This window comes from Otolemur garnettii, unplaced genomic scaffold (assembly GCF_000181295.1).
Source record: "Otolemur garnettii isolate 467f Iridium unplaced genomic scaffold, OtoGar3 scaffold00001, whole genome shotgun sequence".
Taxonomy (NCBI): domain Eukaryota; kingdom Metazoa; phylum Chordata; class Mammalia; order Primates; family Galagidae; genus Otolemur; species Otolemur garnettii.
The window spans coordinates 58,186,702-58,204,371 of record NW_003852396.1 but is presented as its reverse complement, the minus strand read 5'-3'; the positions used below and the strand labels follow the sequence as shown (position 1 = coordinate 58,204,371).

The 17,670-nt window shown below is 35.7% G+C and overlaps 1 protein-coding gene across 1 annotated transcript in view; it reads left to right on the top strand.

Moving 5' to 3' along the window:
• The first annotated feature begins 9,216 nt into the window (after nt 1–9,216).
• The window catches only part of LOC100953497, a 250,344-nt gene continuing 241,890 nt past the window's right edge, over nt 9,217–17,670 (top strand). Inside the window, exons 1-2 of the mRNA XM_023510042.1 lie at nt 9,217–9,228; nt 10,196–10,288. Of these exons, the coding sequence (XP_023365810.1) occupies nt 9,217–9,228; nt 10,196–10,288 (105 nt within the window). The remainder of the gene's footprint in view (nt 9,229–10,195; nt 10,289–17,670) is intronic.

The window sequence follows — 17,670 nt, the reverse complement described above, 5'->3', positions numbered from 1 at the left end:
GATATATTTTCTTTTGCCACACACATTTTTTAATGTTATTTATTTCCTTTGCTTCTGTTTTCTTTGGTATTTACTTTTTTTCTCAACTATTTATTTTCCCATTACAAATATTTTCTCAATGTATTTTTACTTTTCAATTTTAATAAAGTGACTTTTAGAGTTTTAGTTCCAGGCTTTCATCTAGTTTATTCATTTTAGACTTAGAAAGGCTGTTTTCAGACTTTATGAATTCAAATATATTATCTTCCAGAAATTTTATTATGTTTAAATCTTTAAGTTATTTACCCAAAGTGTTTGAAGTAAAAAAATGTATCCAATATATTTTTCTAAAGTGTTAATCAATTATTCTGTCCATTACAACCTATTGCATAATTTACCTTTTCTAGTTGATTTGAAATTTGGGCCTCCATTCCTTATCTGAAACCCTTGTAACCAGATGTACAAGGTGTCCCAAAAGTCACCCCTAAATTCACTATACACAGAGGAAATTAGGAAATTATAGCTAAATGTACCTTTATTTACAAATTACTCATTCTAAAATTTTATAAAACTATTTTATGGAGAGATGTCAAACATATAGATAATACTTTGTAAAAATTCTATAAAATTTTATAATGAATATTTTCTAAATAAAGGTATATTTTGATACAATTTCCTATTTCTTCATGTATGGAGAATTTGAGGCACCCTGTATTTTGGAAATTCAGAATTTTTTGATTGAAAAGTAATGTAGTACATATACCATATAACTGTATGCATTTGGTGAAAGGACAGAGCCAGATTAGGCTGCCTGGATGAGGGTGAACCAAACCTGGGCTATAATGGATTGATGGGCTTTGACTGGATAATGAGACATATTGGATGGACAGAGTCCATACATCATCAGCCTGAAACACATACTTCTCAGCTGAATTTTCAAGTATTTTTTTTTTTGAGAATTCATAAACAAATTGCTTTATTTGATACCCTTAACTGGCCTATGGGGCAGGATGTGGTGGTTCATGCCTATAATCCTAGCACTCTGGGAGGCTGAAGTGGGTGCATCACCTGAACTTAGCAGTTTGAGACCAGCCTGAACAATAGTGAGACCCTCTCTGTACTAAAAATAGAAAAACTAGCCAGGCATTGTGGCAAGTGCCTGTAGTCCCAGTTACTAGGGAGGCTGAGGCAAGAGGATGGCTTGCGCTTAAGAGTTTGAGGTTGCTGTGAGCTATAGCACTCTACCCAGGGTGACAGAGTGAAAGTCTGTCTCTAAGTAAGTAAATAAATAAATGAAAATTGGCCTACAGTTAGCTTATCAATTTACCCTAAAAATGTGCAATGTGACTGCATTTTATTTTTGTCTCTTGTCTTAAAAATCCTGTTTTTGCCTCTGCTCCTTGGTTCCATTTATAAACAGACTACCTCACATGTGTGTATACAGTTTACATAGAAAATAACTAAGTGACTCTGAGTTATTTTCTAACACTAATGCTCCTAACTTCTCACAGACTAGATAATAGGTGAAAATAACTGAATGTCTACTTTAGTTTAAAGTTTAGGTTAATATGGCTATTTAAATAGTTATTTGGGGTCATTGTTTCTCTCAGGAAGACTCTTCTGTTCCCTATTGCTTTCCTAAAGGTAGCATGTAGAAGAAGGGGTTTGTGACCTTCATCTCCTCAAGGCACTGGGGAAAGGGGCTTCTGGCTTCATGCTGGTCCACTGGAATGTATGTGTTGGCAAGACAGTAGCTGTTCAGTGGGAGTGCTGGGTGCTCTACTGCCCCGCAGTGTGTGAACTTGTGCTAAGGCACATTTTGGTGGTGCTTCCTACGTTCTCCAACCTGAACTTGACTTCCTCTGATATTAAAAATTCCTTCCAACATCTCATGAGGCACCCATTTGATCTTGGTTTCAGTAATCTGTTACACTGCCATTGCTGCAGAGCCATCTTTTCTTTACCATGCCAATATCTTGTGACATTTCCTAATCTAACTCTCAGCTACTTCCATATCCTAAGACACGCAGAAACCAACGTGATTCAGGAGAGCTAAACTTCAGGCTTCTCTCTGCCTAGCCATGTCATGCCATCTTGTTGATGTGGCTATATTCTAGCTTGTTACAGGACACCATCCTCCCTGTGTCCTATGTTGAGGGAAGGGGAGAAAAAGACCCTTCTGCCTCAGGACTTGTTCCACTTCCCTAACACGCATTTCCCTCTTCAAGCCATATACTACAGAAGGGGCATTTAGGATTTACTCATCTGGCTATTTTAATTTCCTTGCTCTCTTCCTGAGACTTCTTCTTGTATTTCCTCTAGGACAGAGGGGTGGGATTTTTTTTTTTTATTTCTGTGTTATATCTTTCTTATCCCTAATTCCAGCAAAAGTTTAACAGCAGTCAGAGTCATTACTCTTAACTTACATAGGGAAACTTAAGGGCTGGGCTTTATATATTTAGTTGTTCATATGCTAATTGGGAGGAGTAAAGGGTTTTCTTGAGAGGCAAATCCACCCTTAAGTCCATAGCCTTGTTTGCAAAAATATTGTTGCACAATTTTGTTGTACACATCAGCAATAATGTTATTGTGACAAATCCTAAGGATTCTTGGGGTAGCTTTGGTAGCTTTATACTTGAGAAGACCTAATAGAAAAGCATGTTGATAATTTTTAAAACATTACCTACTATAAGCCAGGAGTAGTGGCTCATTTCTATAATCCTAGCATTTGGGAAGGCTGAGGTGTGAGGATCACTTGAGTCTAGGAGTTCAAGACCAGCCTGAGCAAGAGTGAGAAACTGTCCATACAAAAAGTAGAAAAATTAGCCAAGAATGGCACTTACCTACCTGTCCCAGCTACTGCTGAGGCAGGAGGATGATCACTTGAGCCCCAGAGTTTGAGATTGCAGTGAGCTATGATGATGACTCTGCATTCTAGGTGACAGAGCAAGACCATGAGACCCTATCTCAAAAAACGTGTAGACCATTTCCCATTATAATATATGAAGGATTGTTTAAACTTGTGGCATGATAAGACAGTTGAATTGGATACCTTCCTGTGTGAGGAATGGAGGTTTATTTAGGTCTTCCAAAGTCATGGGGCATTTACCACGAGGGCCTATGTGATACATCTGTTAAGATTTATTGGTTGTCATCAGTAGAAGTTGTTTCAGGCTAACTTAGGCAAAAATAGAATTTAACAGAATGGTAGGTAGCACATGGAATTCAAGGCAAGCCCAAAGACATCTGGATATAAGAGACAACCAGATTTTGTCCTACTATTTATGTCTCTCTGTGGCTCCTTTCTTGACTCTTAAAAGAGAAGCTAATTGATCTGTTTGGTGTTAGGGACCCACCCCTTGTCCAGGGAAGCATTATTCCTCCAAAATTGCACAGTGGGAAGAGAAGAAATGGAGTAGAGAATCAGTTTGAGAGGGTGAACTGGGTTCAATTTACGGCGTGTGGCATTCCTTCTCATGACAGGCTATCTAGGCAGACCGTTTCTAACCTGGCTACTGAGTCCAGGCAAACTCAGTGCCAGTCTTCCTACAGCTTGAACTGATTGGCTAGAATTAATGATTTCTTTCCTTAAGTGTTAAGTTATGAAGAATTCTCTTTTGCATACTTTTAGATAAACTCTAACTACTTAAAAACAATACTGTCCTATTTGCCTTTGCTTTGTTGGTATAAACATTTTTAAAGGATAAAAAAATAAAATAATACTGTTTTAAATGGTTGTTATGTTTTGGTTTGGTTATCAAATATTATGATGGCTTTTAAAAATAAATTCTCTTCTTAAAACACACTGTCCTCAATACGATATAGCCACAGCTAAAATAGCTTTTCTCAAAGAATTAGCAAGAATGGGAGAGGAATCCTTGCTTTGGAAGCCTGGGCTATCTTAACCACCACTATTGCCCAGTGTCTCAGGACTAAGCCATGGCAGGGCTAGAATTAACAGCCAATTTTGAATGAGGGGATTCTGTTACTTGCCCAAGAGTGGAAGTGACACTCTTAGAATTTCTTTGTAGTGGGACTTACATGAGACTACATTGTTGAAAGTGGGGGCTGGGTCTGGACTGAGTTTAGGGGTCTCAGCCACTGGAACTGAGTTAAATGTGTATGGCTTGAACCAATGCAGAGCTGAGAACTGAGTCCTCAACTCTGCCCTAATTCCCAGAGTTGGCACTTGGTATGTGTACCCCCATTATACTCAGATTCAGAAACAGATGAAGTATGGGTCCACATAACTGCCCCCTGGCATGAAACATTCCTTCTCATCCTAGCTGATTGGCTCTGCGCTGCCCTTTCTATTTATCCTTTAAGACTCAGCTGGTCTTCTCTTCCCCTTCCCAGAGCCACATCAAGCCACTTCACTAATCTTACTCAGAACTAATTTCATCATACTATTAATTAATAAATAATATTAGTTAATAATGCTTCATATTACTACTTCTCTTCTTTTTCCGGCCAGATGCTGCCTATCATTTACGCTTATCCTTCTTTGAGTTCTCCATCTCTAAATATTATTTCTGTCCTCTGTACTTTCAGGTTGTATTGTTCATGCCTCCATTTAGCAATTATGACTTACCTCATGCCATGTATTGCTTCTTATTTTCTATTTTTTTAAATTATGTTCTCAGCCATGCTGTACTTTACTATGAATCTATTTGTGTCTAGAATAATGTCTAGTACATTAGTTCCATGTGGAAGCATGTCATGTTACTTACTTCTGTTTTCTAAATTACGAGGAAATGTGAGACCAATTGAGTTCAGTTCTGGTGCCTAACTCCCTCCGTGCCCAAAGACTACAACTTTATTTAATTAAGACCTAAGGTTTTGTTTAAAAATTTTAGACACCAAAAAAAAAAAAAAAGGACCATTTATTAAACATATCTACAAGTATTTTTTATTTGCTCAACCTAATTACAAACGTTGAAACCTAGTCCTGTGTTTCTTCACAGTCCCTGGTCTGATTCTAATGAATGCGAGGGATTTAACAAATACTAAGATGAAATAAATAAGATTATAAGAATATTTATATCTTATGAATTTTAGTTATAGTTTGAATTATAAAAGATATTTATCTTTTAAGTCAAAGATAGTTGAAATATCTTTAACTTATAATTCTTGAGCACACAAAATCATTCCTTAAAGAAATTCTTTTATGCTAACTAAAAATAATATGTTACTAATGAATCCATTTTTTGTGTGTAATAGAGATGAATAAAAGAAACATATGAGTGCATTGTGTATATATACATGTACACATACACACACACCCTTTAAAAACCCCATTTAGTCTTCTTAAGAGTCAACTTTCTATTTATGGGAGGAACAGATTAAGCCTTTATTTGATATGTTGACCTGTTCCCCTGTTTGATTTTGTACATTTGAACTTTTCAAACCATTTCCTGAATTTTGGATTGATTTTCTTTGACAGGTAGGGAACCAAAAATATCAGCCTGATACAACTTAAAATGGTACGGACTCATTTACCATTTATGTCCTTTACAAATATTTTTCGGTATGTCCACTCTTTTTCAACGCCTTTAATGCATTTCCAGATACAAATTACTTAGGTTGACAAAACCCCCAGTTTTTCCTGGACATCCCATGATACCAAATAGTGGCTTCCCCCACTCTCTCAGCAGCCACCTCCTGTTCCCATACATAAATGGCAGCCAGCAATGGCTAGAAACAAAGGACTCTCTCCCAGTCCCTGAATACAGTGACATTCATTCTAAGAGAAGCAGGGGCAGTTTTTTGAAAGCCGACTTCTTCAGCTGGACAATAACACACAATGAGTTATTGACTTGTTTATATACGGAGCTCTTTTCAGTAACTAACTCTGACTCCCACAGTCTGGACAAATGATTGATTTCATCGTTAGAAAAAGAGAAAGCTCTTGCGCTAAACTCTGTAGTGCAAACTACTTCTTCCCCATTTGTTCCATAACTGAATAGGACCTTATTAAAATGCACTTTCCAAAAAAATACCTGCAGCTGGCCTTTATAACCATGTTTTGTATATATAAATAAGTAATTTGTCCCAGTCTTTTGTACATTAACAGACCATTGGGAAACTTGTCAATATATATGAAGGCTGATTATCCTGTAGTTTATGCTAATCTGTATTAACTATGTTGATCCACATGTAAAAATATGGATTAAATATTTATTATTAGATCAATACTTACTGGTAAAAAGCTTAGGTTTTTGCTAGATAGATTTAGCTTTCTTATTGGGTCTGTTGATTTATTAAGGACATTTTACACATATGTACTTCACATTTGAATCATCTGCTAGCCGTCTGAATATAGAGAAGATTGTGCCAAACCAGAGTTAGGGCAATGGGAGTTTGGTTGGACAAACAGGTTTTCCCCCCTTTAGCCTGTACTTTTCTGGAATGTCCATATTAATTAGGTATATGTAACACACTAGCTTGTTTGAATTATTGTACCTTTTCTAAAGATATTGATAATTAAGCTCTAGAGTGATTATTGTACTTTATTTTCTCCTGTAAAATAGATTTGATTTTATCTTCATATCATGTCAAAATTTTTACATACTCTGTTGATTTTTACAAGCAGACATTAAAATGTTTTGAAGGGAGTTAAAAAGAAAAGCCATCAACAGGGATCCACAGAAGAGTGGTCACTGCTCTTCTGGTTGTATTTCTCCAGCAGGAGGTTTGAGCCTGTTTTCCTCACTAGGCATCCATAGAAGAGCTTCCTGAGCCAGCAAAAGTTTGAAGAATTCCTCAAAATTAAGAATAGTTTCAATTATAGTTACAAGGGGCTACATGTTTATATAGAATTGTGGATTTCTGAATTACCACCTTTTGAGGCTTTAGAGAAGGTACAATGCCTGACGCCTTGGCATCAATCGTTTATAAAATAGAGTCAAAAGGTGACAACTAGTGGAAATCACTTCATCATAATCTATTGCGTCAGGTATACTTTTGTGGATATTTTTCCCCTTAATTTCTAAACAAATTGTTTGATGTGAACTTATTTCTTTTTATCTAATGTTTATTTAACTAGACCGTTTTTGTTTGATACATTTTTATTCAGTTTTCTTTGACAGAACCATTATGTTTTTTGTTCCTTCTGTTTCTGTTACCATTCGTGACTAGTCTCTTAATTATTCTAGTCTATTTCCCATTAATATTGAATGAGCCCAACTTTAACCTAAATATGGATGGCTAATGTTAGTTACATGTGCCTTCCTATTTCTTAGATTTTTATGTGAATAATGAATATTGGGGTGCTTTATCATATTTAAAAGAAGTAAGATAGATTTAAAACAAAGTTCTTTTTCTCCCATTTGACAGGGACCTGGTTTTTCACAGTTATATAAAAATTTTAGCCACCTTTCTGGGTTTTTTTTTATTTTTATTTTTAATTTTTAAATTTTCTGCACTTGTTAATACATGAAAGATCAGTCTCAGAAATCTCAAACCCATTGACAAAAAAGTTATTCCATATATTTTGGATAAGAACAGCAAACATACATTAATCTGAAACAACAATAACAACAACAATAATGAACAGAAAACAGAAGCATCTGTTCATTCTTAATGAAGAAACAGGATGTTCTCATCAAAGTAACAAGAGAGAAATCTACTAATGTCATCGTGTTGAGTGGTTTGAGGGAAATATGCTATTAGCATGGCATATTATTAATATATCAGGGTGAAAATGCACTTCCTTAATTTGACATTTTACTTTCAATAACTTCTCTAAATCATTGCATTTAAAGGATATCTTTTAGAATGGCCTATTTCCGGAAAAAACCCGGCATATGTCTACACATTTTGCTGACCATTTATTTCTTAGCATCTTACTGAACTTCTTATTTGGGACTATGTTGGTATGTTTTTAGCTTCCCCTACACAGATTAGTATGGTGCTTTAGAAGTTAAATATTTAAATGGAAGTAATTTCTTCCAAGTGTGGTGCTTTCAAAGGTAAAGAATTCCCACCTTTAAAGGAACTATTTAGAAGCCATTCTAAATATCATGGCCCTGGGAAAGTTCATTAGAAACCGACTTACCTGCTGTGGCACCAAAGAGTTTCATAGATCTGTTTTTGTTTTGTTTTGGTTCCCTTAAAAGAAAAAACTGCTCTTAAAATTTTTGTATTAGAAATTAATTTTGTAAAGAGTAAATGAGGTTGGTAAATATTCTCAAGTCTCTTTCTTCTACACACATTTCTCCTACAACAAGAACTCTCCCAATAACTAAATAAACAGATGGTCATGTTGTGCCATGGTTCACATGTAGTCTTCCATGTGTGGAAGTTAAGGTTGATATTTAAGTTATTATCATATTATATTTTTTGGTATCATTGTATCATAGAAACAAATATTCCTTCAGGAGAGTGATCCTAAGAATAGTTTCTTTCTTTTCTTTTCTTTTTTTTTTAGACAGAGTCTCCACTCACTCAGTCTCCCTGTGGTTGAGTGCTTTGGTGTTATTGCTCACAGTGCTTCTCTTGCCTCAGCCTCCTGAGTAGTTGGGACTGCAGGCGCTCTCCTCAATGCCTGAGTATTTTTAGATTCAAGGTCTCATTCTTGCTCAGGCTGCTCTTGAACTTGTGAACTCAAGTGATCTATCTATATTGGCTTCCCAGAGTGCTGGGATTACAGGTGTGAGCCACTGCACTTGGACTTCTAAGAATAGTTTCACATGATGATTTTTAAAAAGAATCTGTCAGTGGTTATCATGTAGGGCAGGAGTGAAAAACCACTGCCCACTTGTCAAACCACTACTCACCTGTTGTTGTTTTTTAAAAGTTTAATCAAAGCATATCCATGTTCATTTATTTATGCATTGTCTGTTTCATACCACAATGACAGAGTTAAGTGATTGCAATAGGGATTTTATACTCCCCTACCCCCAGCCTAAAATATTTACCACCTGGCCCTTTACAGAAATGATTGTCAAGTCCTTAAGAGTGATCATTAGAATAAAATCAAAAGATTCCTGGACCTCTCCCTTTTAGCAAAATAGAATCTCTGATAACTGTATCACAATATATCATTAGAAGAAGTGGTCATAGGTCTGATACTATTCTTTTAGCAGACAGGCAGGTATGAATTAAAAATTCATGTTAACTCAAACATGATTTACTAGGTATACAATTGAGAAAGCCTACTTAAAACAACAACAGAACAGAACAAAATTTAAAAACATGGCAATTATTTATTTTTTATCTCATCCTTGATAAAGAGATATGGTATATCATGTCCATTGCTTAAGAATTGTTAAATATTCCTTGGGTGATGCCTGTGGCTCAAAGGAGTAGGGCCTCGGCCCCATATACCAAAAGTGGTGGGTTCAAACCTGGCCTTGGCCAAAAACTACAATAAAAGAATTGTTAAATATTCCATTTCAGAGGATTCTCTCTCTCTCTCTCTCTCTCTTTTTTTTTGATACAGAGCCTCAAGTTGTCTCCCTGGGTAGAGTGCTGTGGCATCACAGCTCACAGCAACCTCCAGCTCTCCTGGGCTCAAGTGGATCTCCTGCCTCAGCCTCCCAAGTAGCTGGGACCACAGGTGCCTGCCACAGCGCCTGGCTATTTTTTGGTTGCAGCCATCATCGTTGTTTTGGCAGGCCTGGGCTGGATTTGAACCTGCCACCTTAGGTATATGTGGCTGGCACCTTAGCCAATTGAGCCACAGGCGCTGAGCCTTTAGAGGATCCTTATTTAGGCTCTTATTCTCTTTCTTCCTGTTAATATCAATCTGTTGAGGGAAGATTATTGTGTAGCACCATTCTACAGTGTTTGATTTTACACTTTTGGTTTATGTTCTTGACTTCTTATTTTGATGTAACAGTAGCCAATTTATTCCCTACTTGCAGTGAAGGATTTTAATAGAAAATATTAGCCTATTTTAAAAACAAGTTGCTAAGTTCATTTTAATAAAATGCTTTTAAAAAGTACTCCTTGGTGTCTAACACTACAATTAAGGACCCTCCCACCCCAAGTTACATTCAGTAATCCTAAAACAACTAAACAGAAAGTGAAAAATTTAGTGTGTCAAATGTTTTAAGTATAAGTGAACTTTCTACTTATTTAATGTAGAGTTCACTTTAATATAAATATCAGTGGGATTAATATCAAATCACTTTCAAAATTGTGCTAAATTAGTTGTTTAAAGAAATATTGTTATTAGGGACCTGCTTTCATGTCATTCATTTATTTTTTCTAGTTGAACCTGGCTGCGAATGAACAGAAGGAGAAAATTACAGAAAAAAATATTCTTTCAATGACGGCAAAGGAAAACCATAAGGCACAAGAAGAAGTAAGGAAATTATTTTGTAAATTGTATTATAAAACTATGGTGAACACTATTTTTAAAATTGAGATAACTTTTACTTTGAGTCTTGCAATAATTCAACTCTTATTAACTGAAAATAAGATAGGAAAAAACTGATCAAAACTGGAAATCATTTTATTAGCATACGTAGCCTGAAAAATAATTGTATGCTTGAAAAAATAAATCAAATTATAATTTTCTGAAAGAGGTCTTATGAATATTTTCTCATAAATTTTCCTAAATTGGTAAATTATTACATGCAGGTTGAAAGTGGAAATCGTAAAACCTGCCAACATAGGGAAAGCTATAAAATTTGGCAAATTTTTAATAAACACCAAATCTTGTTTTTAGGATCTGACCTACGAAGAATAGAGTTATTGTTCTGAATTTTAGAAATGCTGATAAAGTTATCTTTTAATAAGAGAAAACTATAGTTTACAAATGTCAAGCCTAAGTGAGCTAATCATAAGATTCCGTAGGCAATATTGTAATGAAGAACTATTAAAGTAAACCTTCTCTCCAAAGCTCACGCTGTGAAGTTGACAGCATATTCCATAAATGAAATAATAATACAAAATTGGTGTTAGACAAAAGTGGAAAATGGTTTTCATGCAGTTTCCTGGAATGCAAAAGCATTTAATCTTTCTGAGGAAAGAACATGAATTTGCTAATTTCCATGTACAATTGTCAGTAAATAAAATCTATAAGTAACTTAAGGGATAATATAATGTGAATATTTAAAAAATAAACTCATAAGATCTCTTTTGCCTTTTTGGCAAACAAATATTCAAGATGTAAGGTTTTAAATATTTTCTTATCATTGTGATTATATCTTCTTTACTAACTAGGTATTTTATAATAGATCCATCAAATTAGTGTTAAAGACCACATTATGAACATTGATTAGCAATCTCAGTAGAGAATATTTCATAAGAAAAGTTAAACTGGAAGAATTTCTAAAATGTAAGAAATAACAATTGTATAGATTTAGAGTTTTAACTCATTCCAAAAAATTATAACAAGTCAAAAAACTAGGTTGTTAGTTATAAATTTAAAAAATACCATTCTTGATGTGTGAAAAATCTTTTGTCAGAATTGGTGAGTTTTATTATATTTTCACAGTGAGTTAAAAATCAATCTATTCATTTCTTGTATATCGTGTAAACTTTGGAAAATGAAATAGTCTCTCCAATGATATGTGGAAAATGGTTTTCATGCAGTTTCCTGGAATGCAAAAGCATTTAATCTTTCTGAGGAAAGAACATGAATTTGAGTCTTTAGACTCAAAGAATGACAAATTAAATATATTCTCCCTTTTAAACATTATAAATTTTTGCCCTTTGATATTTTGTGCAAAATTATAATTTCAATGGAACTGAAAACTTGAAGTAGTCCAGTAAAATGATCATGATACTAAATATATACTTTTTAATGTTACCTTATTAGCAACATTGGAAATGAAAATTATCTTTTCTGAAAATCCAATAGTGTTTATGCTTATTTGGTATTTCTTCTTTATTATCATTTTTGTGTTTCTTTAGTATGTTATATACCTCAGTTCTCTTCCTATGCAATTCCTTCTTTGGTCACATATTTGTTTATCAGCCCTGGCTCGATGTCTTTTGCTTGTTTCAAAAATCAAATACAAGTCAAGGAAATATAAATTTGTGTTTTTATGTATGTGGGTAATAATCTTTAAATATATTCCATAGTCTATGAGAATAACTTATGTGATCACTTGGAAAGTGATCGTGTTAATTTCGGTATGTAAGTTCTAGTGTTTTGATTGAAATAAGTCTATAAGTCTCTTATTATAAAAGTCCTTGTTGCTAACAACATAGCCCTGTTGCTAGTTGAGTTATGAAGACATTGGAAATTGCTCCTTTATGCTGTTGAATAGTCTAAAACGCTTTTGGTTAGAAAAAGTTTAAAACTTTTATGGCTGAAACAGGAAATCTAATTTACATACAGAGATGAGATATGAAATCCTTATAGAGATAAATGAAAAATTCTGGAGTGAGATTACTTGTATATTTTTCTCATGGTTTATTTATACAAATATATTTCTAGACATAGACATTTTAAAATCTGAGATTTAGCTCTGCTGCCTACAGTTTTATCTTAAAATTTTGTTTCATGTATTTTTTCTACATGGAAACTGGAAGTAATAATCATGTATATATCATAAGACCATTTTGAGGTGATGCTACATGTTAAAGTACATTAAGCTTTTTGGAAATCTGCATGCATATTATTTTTTATCAGTTTGGAAATGCATTATTCCAGGTTCTTTGAAAAGTAGACACCAAGGTGAGATCAAGTGTGTGTGAATTTTCTTTGTGGAAATGCGTGTGAGAGAAAATGGAGAGAGTACGGGGTAGAGCTGGGAGATCTCAGACTGAAATGCGGGCCTGAGCCCAAGTGAGGGAGAGAGGAGTGGGAGATTGAGTAGAGCCTTCTAGACCACAGTGCATGCAGTCTAAGGAAGGTTTGGAAAGCTGTTGGTGAATTTGAGCCAAACATGGCCATCAGGAAAGCCCTGTGACTCTCAGAGATAGACCTGCCATAGTGTCCTCAGCCACTGGCACTAATTTGGATGGATTTCAGAGTATAGTACCTGGTCAGTTGTGCTCCTGTAGTTAGACGTCTGTGAGGCACAGTCTCACATCTCTCTCCAAAGGCATAGTTGACATTTTGGTTGCCATCAACATAGCTATATTTCCAGATGAATCATGAAGACATTTACAATATCTATATTTTCAACAGTCCCGTCTCCCACGAGTGAATGTGAGAGTGCTGAATAGGCCTACAGGCAGTATGTAAGGGACCTCTGGCTGAATATGAGACCTACCTCCAAAATATTCCTCATCTTGGAAAGGGTCTAGGAAGCTATTAAAAACTTGGTTGTAGTTGAGGTGTTAGGAATAAGAGGTATCACACAAACTTCAGATTTCCTGATGCTTACACTGTAGCTTATTTTCCAAATCAGGAGATAACTTTGCTCACAGACTTCCATGCCTTTCAGTCTTCATGCATCAAGTTGGGGTTATATTCACTTCCTTTTTTATTTTCATTTTTATTTTATTTTTTGAGACAGAGCCTCAAGCCATCCCCGTGGGTAGAGTGCTGTGGCATCACAGCTCACAGCAACCTCCAATTCCTGAGCTCAAGCGAGTCTCCTGCCTCCACTTCCCAAGTAGCTGGGACCACAGGTGCCTGCCACAATGCCTGGCTAGTTTTTGGTTGCAGCCGTCATTGTTGTTTGGCAGGCCTGGGCTGGATTCGAACCTACCATCTTAGGTGTATGTGGCTGGCGCCTTAGCCGCTTGAGCCACAGGCGCCGAGCCACTTCTTAACCTGAAAAATACTGTGCCCCAATACCTAAAATGAAGAAGAGATTTTAAAAAGTTTAAAATAACCATTTTTGTCTTCCTACCACCTTTCTGGTTTATCTTCCATATGTTGTTAATTAGAAAAGTTCCTACTCTTAAGTTGAAGTGCTGACCTGGTTTTGAGACCACCCCATATTGTTACATGCCCCTGTGATGTTCCTGGCATAGAGGCTGCCACTCTTTGTGCTGATCTCGAGTGACAGTTCTGTGTAAAGTGTTCTAGTGTTCTCCCCAGTAACATGGGTGATTCAAGCCTACACAGAATTCAGGCTGACAGCTGAACTCATCATTAGAAAAACCAAGAGCTCCTAAAAGACTCATTAATAATGGTCAATATACAGTATATACAATGTATGGATCAGAAATGTACAATTTCAGTATGTATGCCTTTTTAGAATAATTATAAACAGAATAATATTTTATGGGTTGACTTTAAATCAGCTTGAGAATTCAACTGAATTCAAGGGTTGCATGTATGCATCATATAAACATGACCGAATTGTGCTACATGTTATGCAAAAACTTATATACATGTTTATATACATTTGCATTCTTTCAGAAGTTTCGTTCATCTCCTCAACAGAATATTCAATATAGTTTTTTTTTTCTACCTTCTGCTCATTTGTCACTCTCCCAAATTCTGTACAAGTGTCACTTCCGTGCTGCATTTCCACGGAGAATGAAGAACAGAATGTGTAGGCTTTCTGCTGCACAATGAGATGGCGCATTTTTTCAACATATGCATACGTAAGCCTTCTTTTGTGAATGGGACTGATAGGGTCAGATAATGTTTAAAGGGAAAGGCTTTATGTCTCTCAGGCCTCTATGTTTCCACATGGATGCTCCCACACACACATAGATTGAATTATGAACAGACCCATTAATGCTGAGATCACAAAAGGTCAAGTTTTGTCTCCTTTTACCCCTATTCATGTTGCCTTTGTAGAGAAAAAAAAAGGATTTGCAGGAAAAAAAGATTCATGAAGAAGAATTTTAAAGAACATTTTTCCCCTTTTAGCAACATCTGTGATTTGGGGAAAAAAATCATATTATGTAAAATAATTCAAGAGTATTGTGTTACCTACCTGATTTTAGTATTTGAGTTATTTCAAGTGTAGGGTTGTCTTTAAGGGTGACATGTTATCATAATAACTGAGAAAAAAAGTAGCACTTTGAAGATAAAAGACCTTATGAATATGTAACATAACAAAGTTTAAGCAAAACTGAATGGAAACATTATCTAAACATCAGTGTCATCTTGATATGTTTTATTCAAGATATAAATTAATCTTTGCTAGACATCTTATTTTATAGTTTTAATTTATTTTTAAAAGGCCTTAATTGGTGTAATTATGCTTCACGTACATTAACAGATAATCCTGGGGATGATGAAAATAGCAAACATGATAGAGGAAAAACTTCAAAACAACCAAGAACTTATCTCAAATGAAACTTTTAAGACTTTGACCAATAGCCCTTTAGAGTACAATTGACATCATCAATTGTATGGTTGGCTGATTTCTGATGTCACATGAAATCTCCTATCAGTGAAAGGGGATGGATTGTGACAGTAAACCCAGTCATGTACAAAAATGCTCTCAAATCAAAGTCTGAAATTCCTCCTTTTTTTTTTTTTTGGTGGCTTGTTATAGCACAAGGTATAGTACATACAATTAAAGAGCATAGTACTATTTACTAGCAAAACCTTTGCATGATACTTACTAGACTTTAAAGACCCCAAATCACATGAGGCTAGGGATGGGCTCAGAGAGGACCAGTGCTCTCCAGAAATGAGTACCTACCTTGTTTTGGGCTTTAGAGCATCTATCCTGTTTTGGGCTTTAGCTTCAGTAGACTATATACTATTACCCATAATTTTGAGAGTATTATGACCTGATGGTGAAGATGAGGCTGAAAGCATTGCCTCAGACTAGGTTGTTCCATCATTTCCATATTTTAAGTGTTATGACTTTCTTATAGGATTAATAGTACAAGGGAAGACATAGGAATTGATTCCAGAAAGTAAGAAAGATGGATCATGAGAGAAATTTATCACTGGACTTTATAGTCTATAGATAATTTTCTCTTCTTTTCCACATTTTCTTTCCTTCTCTTTTTTACTGCTCATTTCTCCCCCAATCACCTTGCCTTGTAATTTCTTCCCTCATCCTCTTTCTCATTTATTTTTTTCCTTTAAAAGAATGGTTTTTTTACTCTCTCTCTTTCTGTCTCCCTTAGGACTCTTCCTGACCACTCTGTATGTCTCTGCCTCCCATGATTTGTAAAGTTTTGTCCAAGTTCCACTGGTGGACTATTAGGGGCTTCCTGTGAACAGACAGCAGAAATTTCCACAGACTTTCATTTTAGTTTACAGTTAAGGGCTGCCCCTTAGCAACTTACTAGATGAATTGTATAGGGTTGTAAGGAGTTAGTACAAAGAATATACACGTATTAATCAGATTTTGCTAGATAGTGCTGCATAAGCCAATACGCCTAAAATCTCTTCAAACAAAATCACTTTTGCTCACTTTACATATTAGCTACAAGTTATCTCTCACTCTCTCTGGTATGTCTTTCTAAATCTGGGACACAGGTCAAAGCAGCAGCCTCTATTGGGACATTGCTATTTTCGTGGAGAGAGTGGAGGGTGATGGCAGAATAGCACTAGGGCTCTTAAAATTTCTGCAAAGAGGTGGCATATGTTAGTTCTGCTCACATTTTATTATCCAAAGCAAATCCCGCAGGAATTCCGATGTCTGCCGGAGAGTCTCATCTGCCACTTCTCTCTCCTTGATTTCTGCTATGCCCCTGCCGGCCTTTTCTTCCTCCCCGAACATACCTGTCTAACCTAACAGAGGCTATTTGCAGGAATCAGGGATTACTATATAAAGTGGGAAGGACATTTAGGCAAAGTTTGTAATTTATTTGGAAGAACAAGGCATTGAGGTATAAACCAAGTAAAAAACAGTACACAGCTGACTTTGATTAAGTGCCAAATGTCTCTACCCAGATAGTAAGTGCTAGAAGGTCTGGTGGAGGAAGTGAGACTTTAGTGATGAGTGGCCTCAGAGAGAAGAGAAGAATGAATTAGGAAACTGTTGCCTGGGCATTAGGGGACCTATATTCTAGTTTTGGTGCCAATATCTGAGTGTCCTGGGAAAATCAACTTTTCTGGGTCTGAATTTCTCATCTGTGAGATCAGAGTATTAGATTAAATATTGTCTAATTAATGATACTCTAGAAATACAAGGGATGTATGTATGTACATATATGTGTGTGTGGGAGGGGACACTGAGAAGAGACATCTTGTTAGAGTGGAGGGGTCTGGTGAGACTATGAACCATAAAGTCAGGTGGGGATCAGTTTATAAAAGGTCTTGAATCTTGAATACCAAGCTCAGGAATCTGGGGGAGCAACCAGATGGTTTAGTATGTTGTTCAAGGTGGATTAAGTAGGTGGAGTTATTAGGATGGATTAGGAGGGAAGAGCCTGGGAACGGGAAGAGGAATCAGTGGGTATTAAGCCAAGTTGAGGGAAGGGATGAGGAGATGATGACTTGGATCAGAGTATTACTTATAAGAAAAGAAAAGATGGATAGTAAATACATGTATTTAGAAGAATGGTCTGAAAACTATTGCCCTGGGGACAAATCTAGCCCACAGCTTAGTTTTAGAAATGAAGTTTTATTTCAACACAGCCAGGCCCATTCACTTACATATTGTCTGTGGCTGCTTTCTAAATATTCAATATAACTGTAAGGTTAAATAGTTTGATTACTTATGGCTCACAAAGCCAAAAAATGCTTACTATCTGGCCCTTTATTGAAAAGTATGCCTATTTATTATTTAGAAGAAAGGAATGTTTAAAGGGGATAGATAATTGATCACATAGGGACAAATAAAAGAAATATGGGAGACCAAAGAAAACTAGGAATAATTTTAAATTAGCTTGCTTTTATGCACAGTGCTTGTAAAG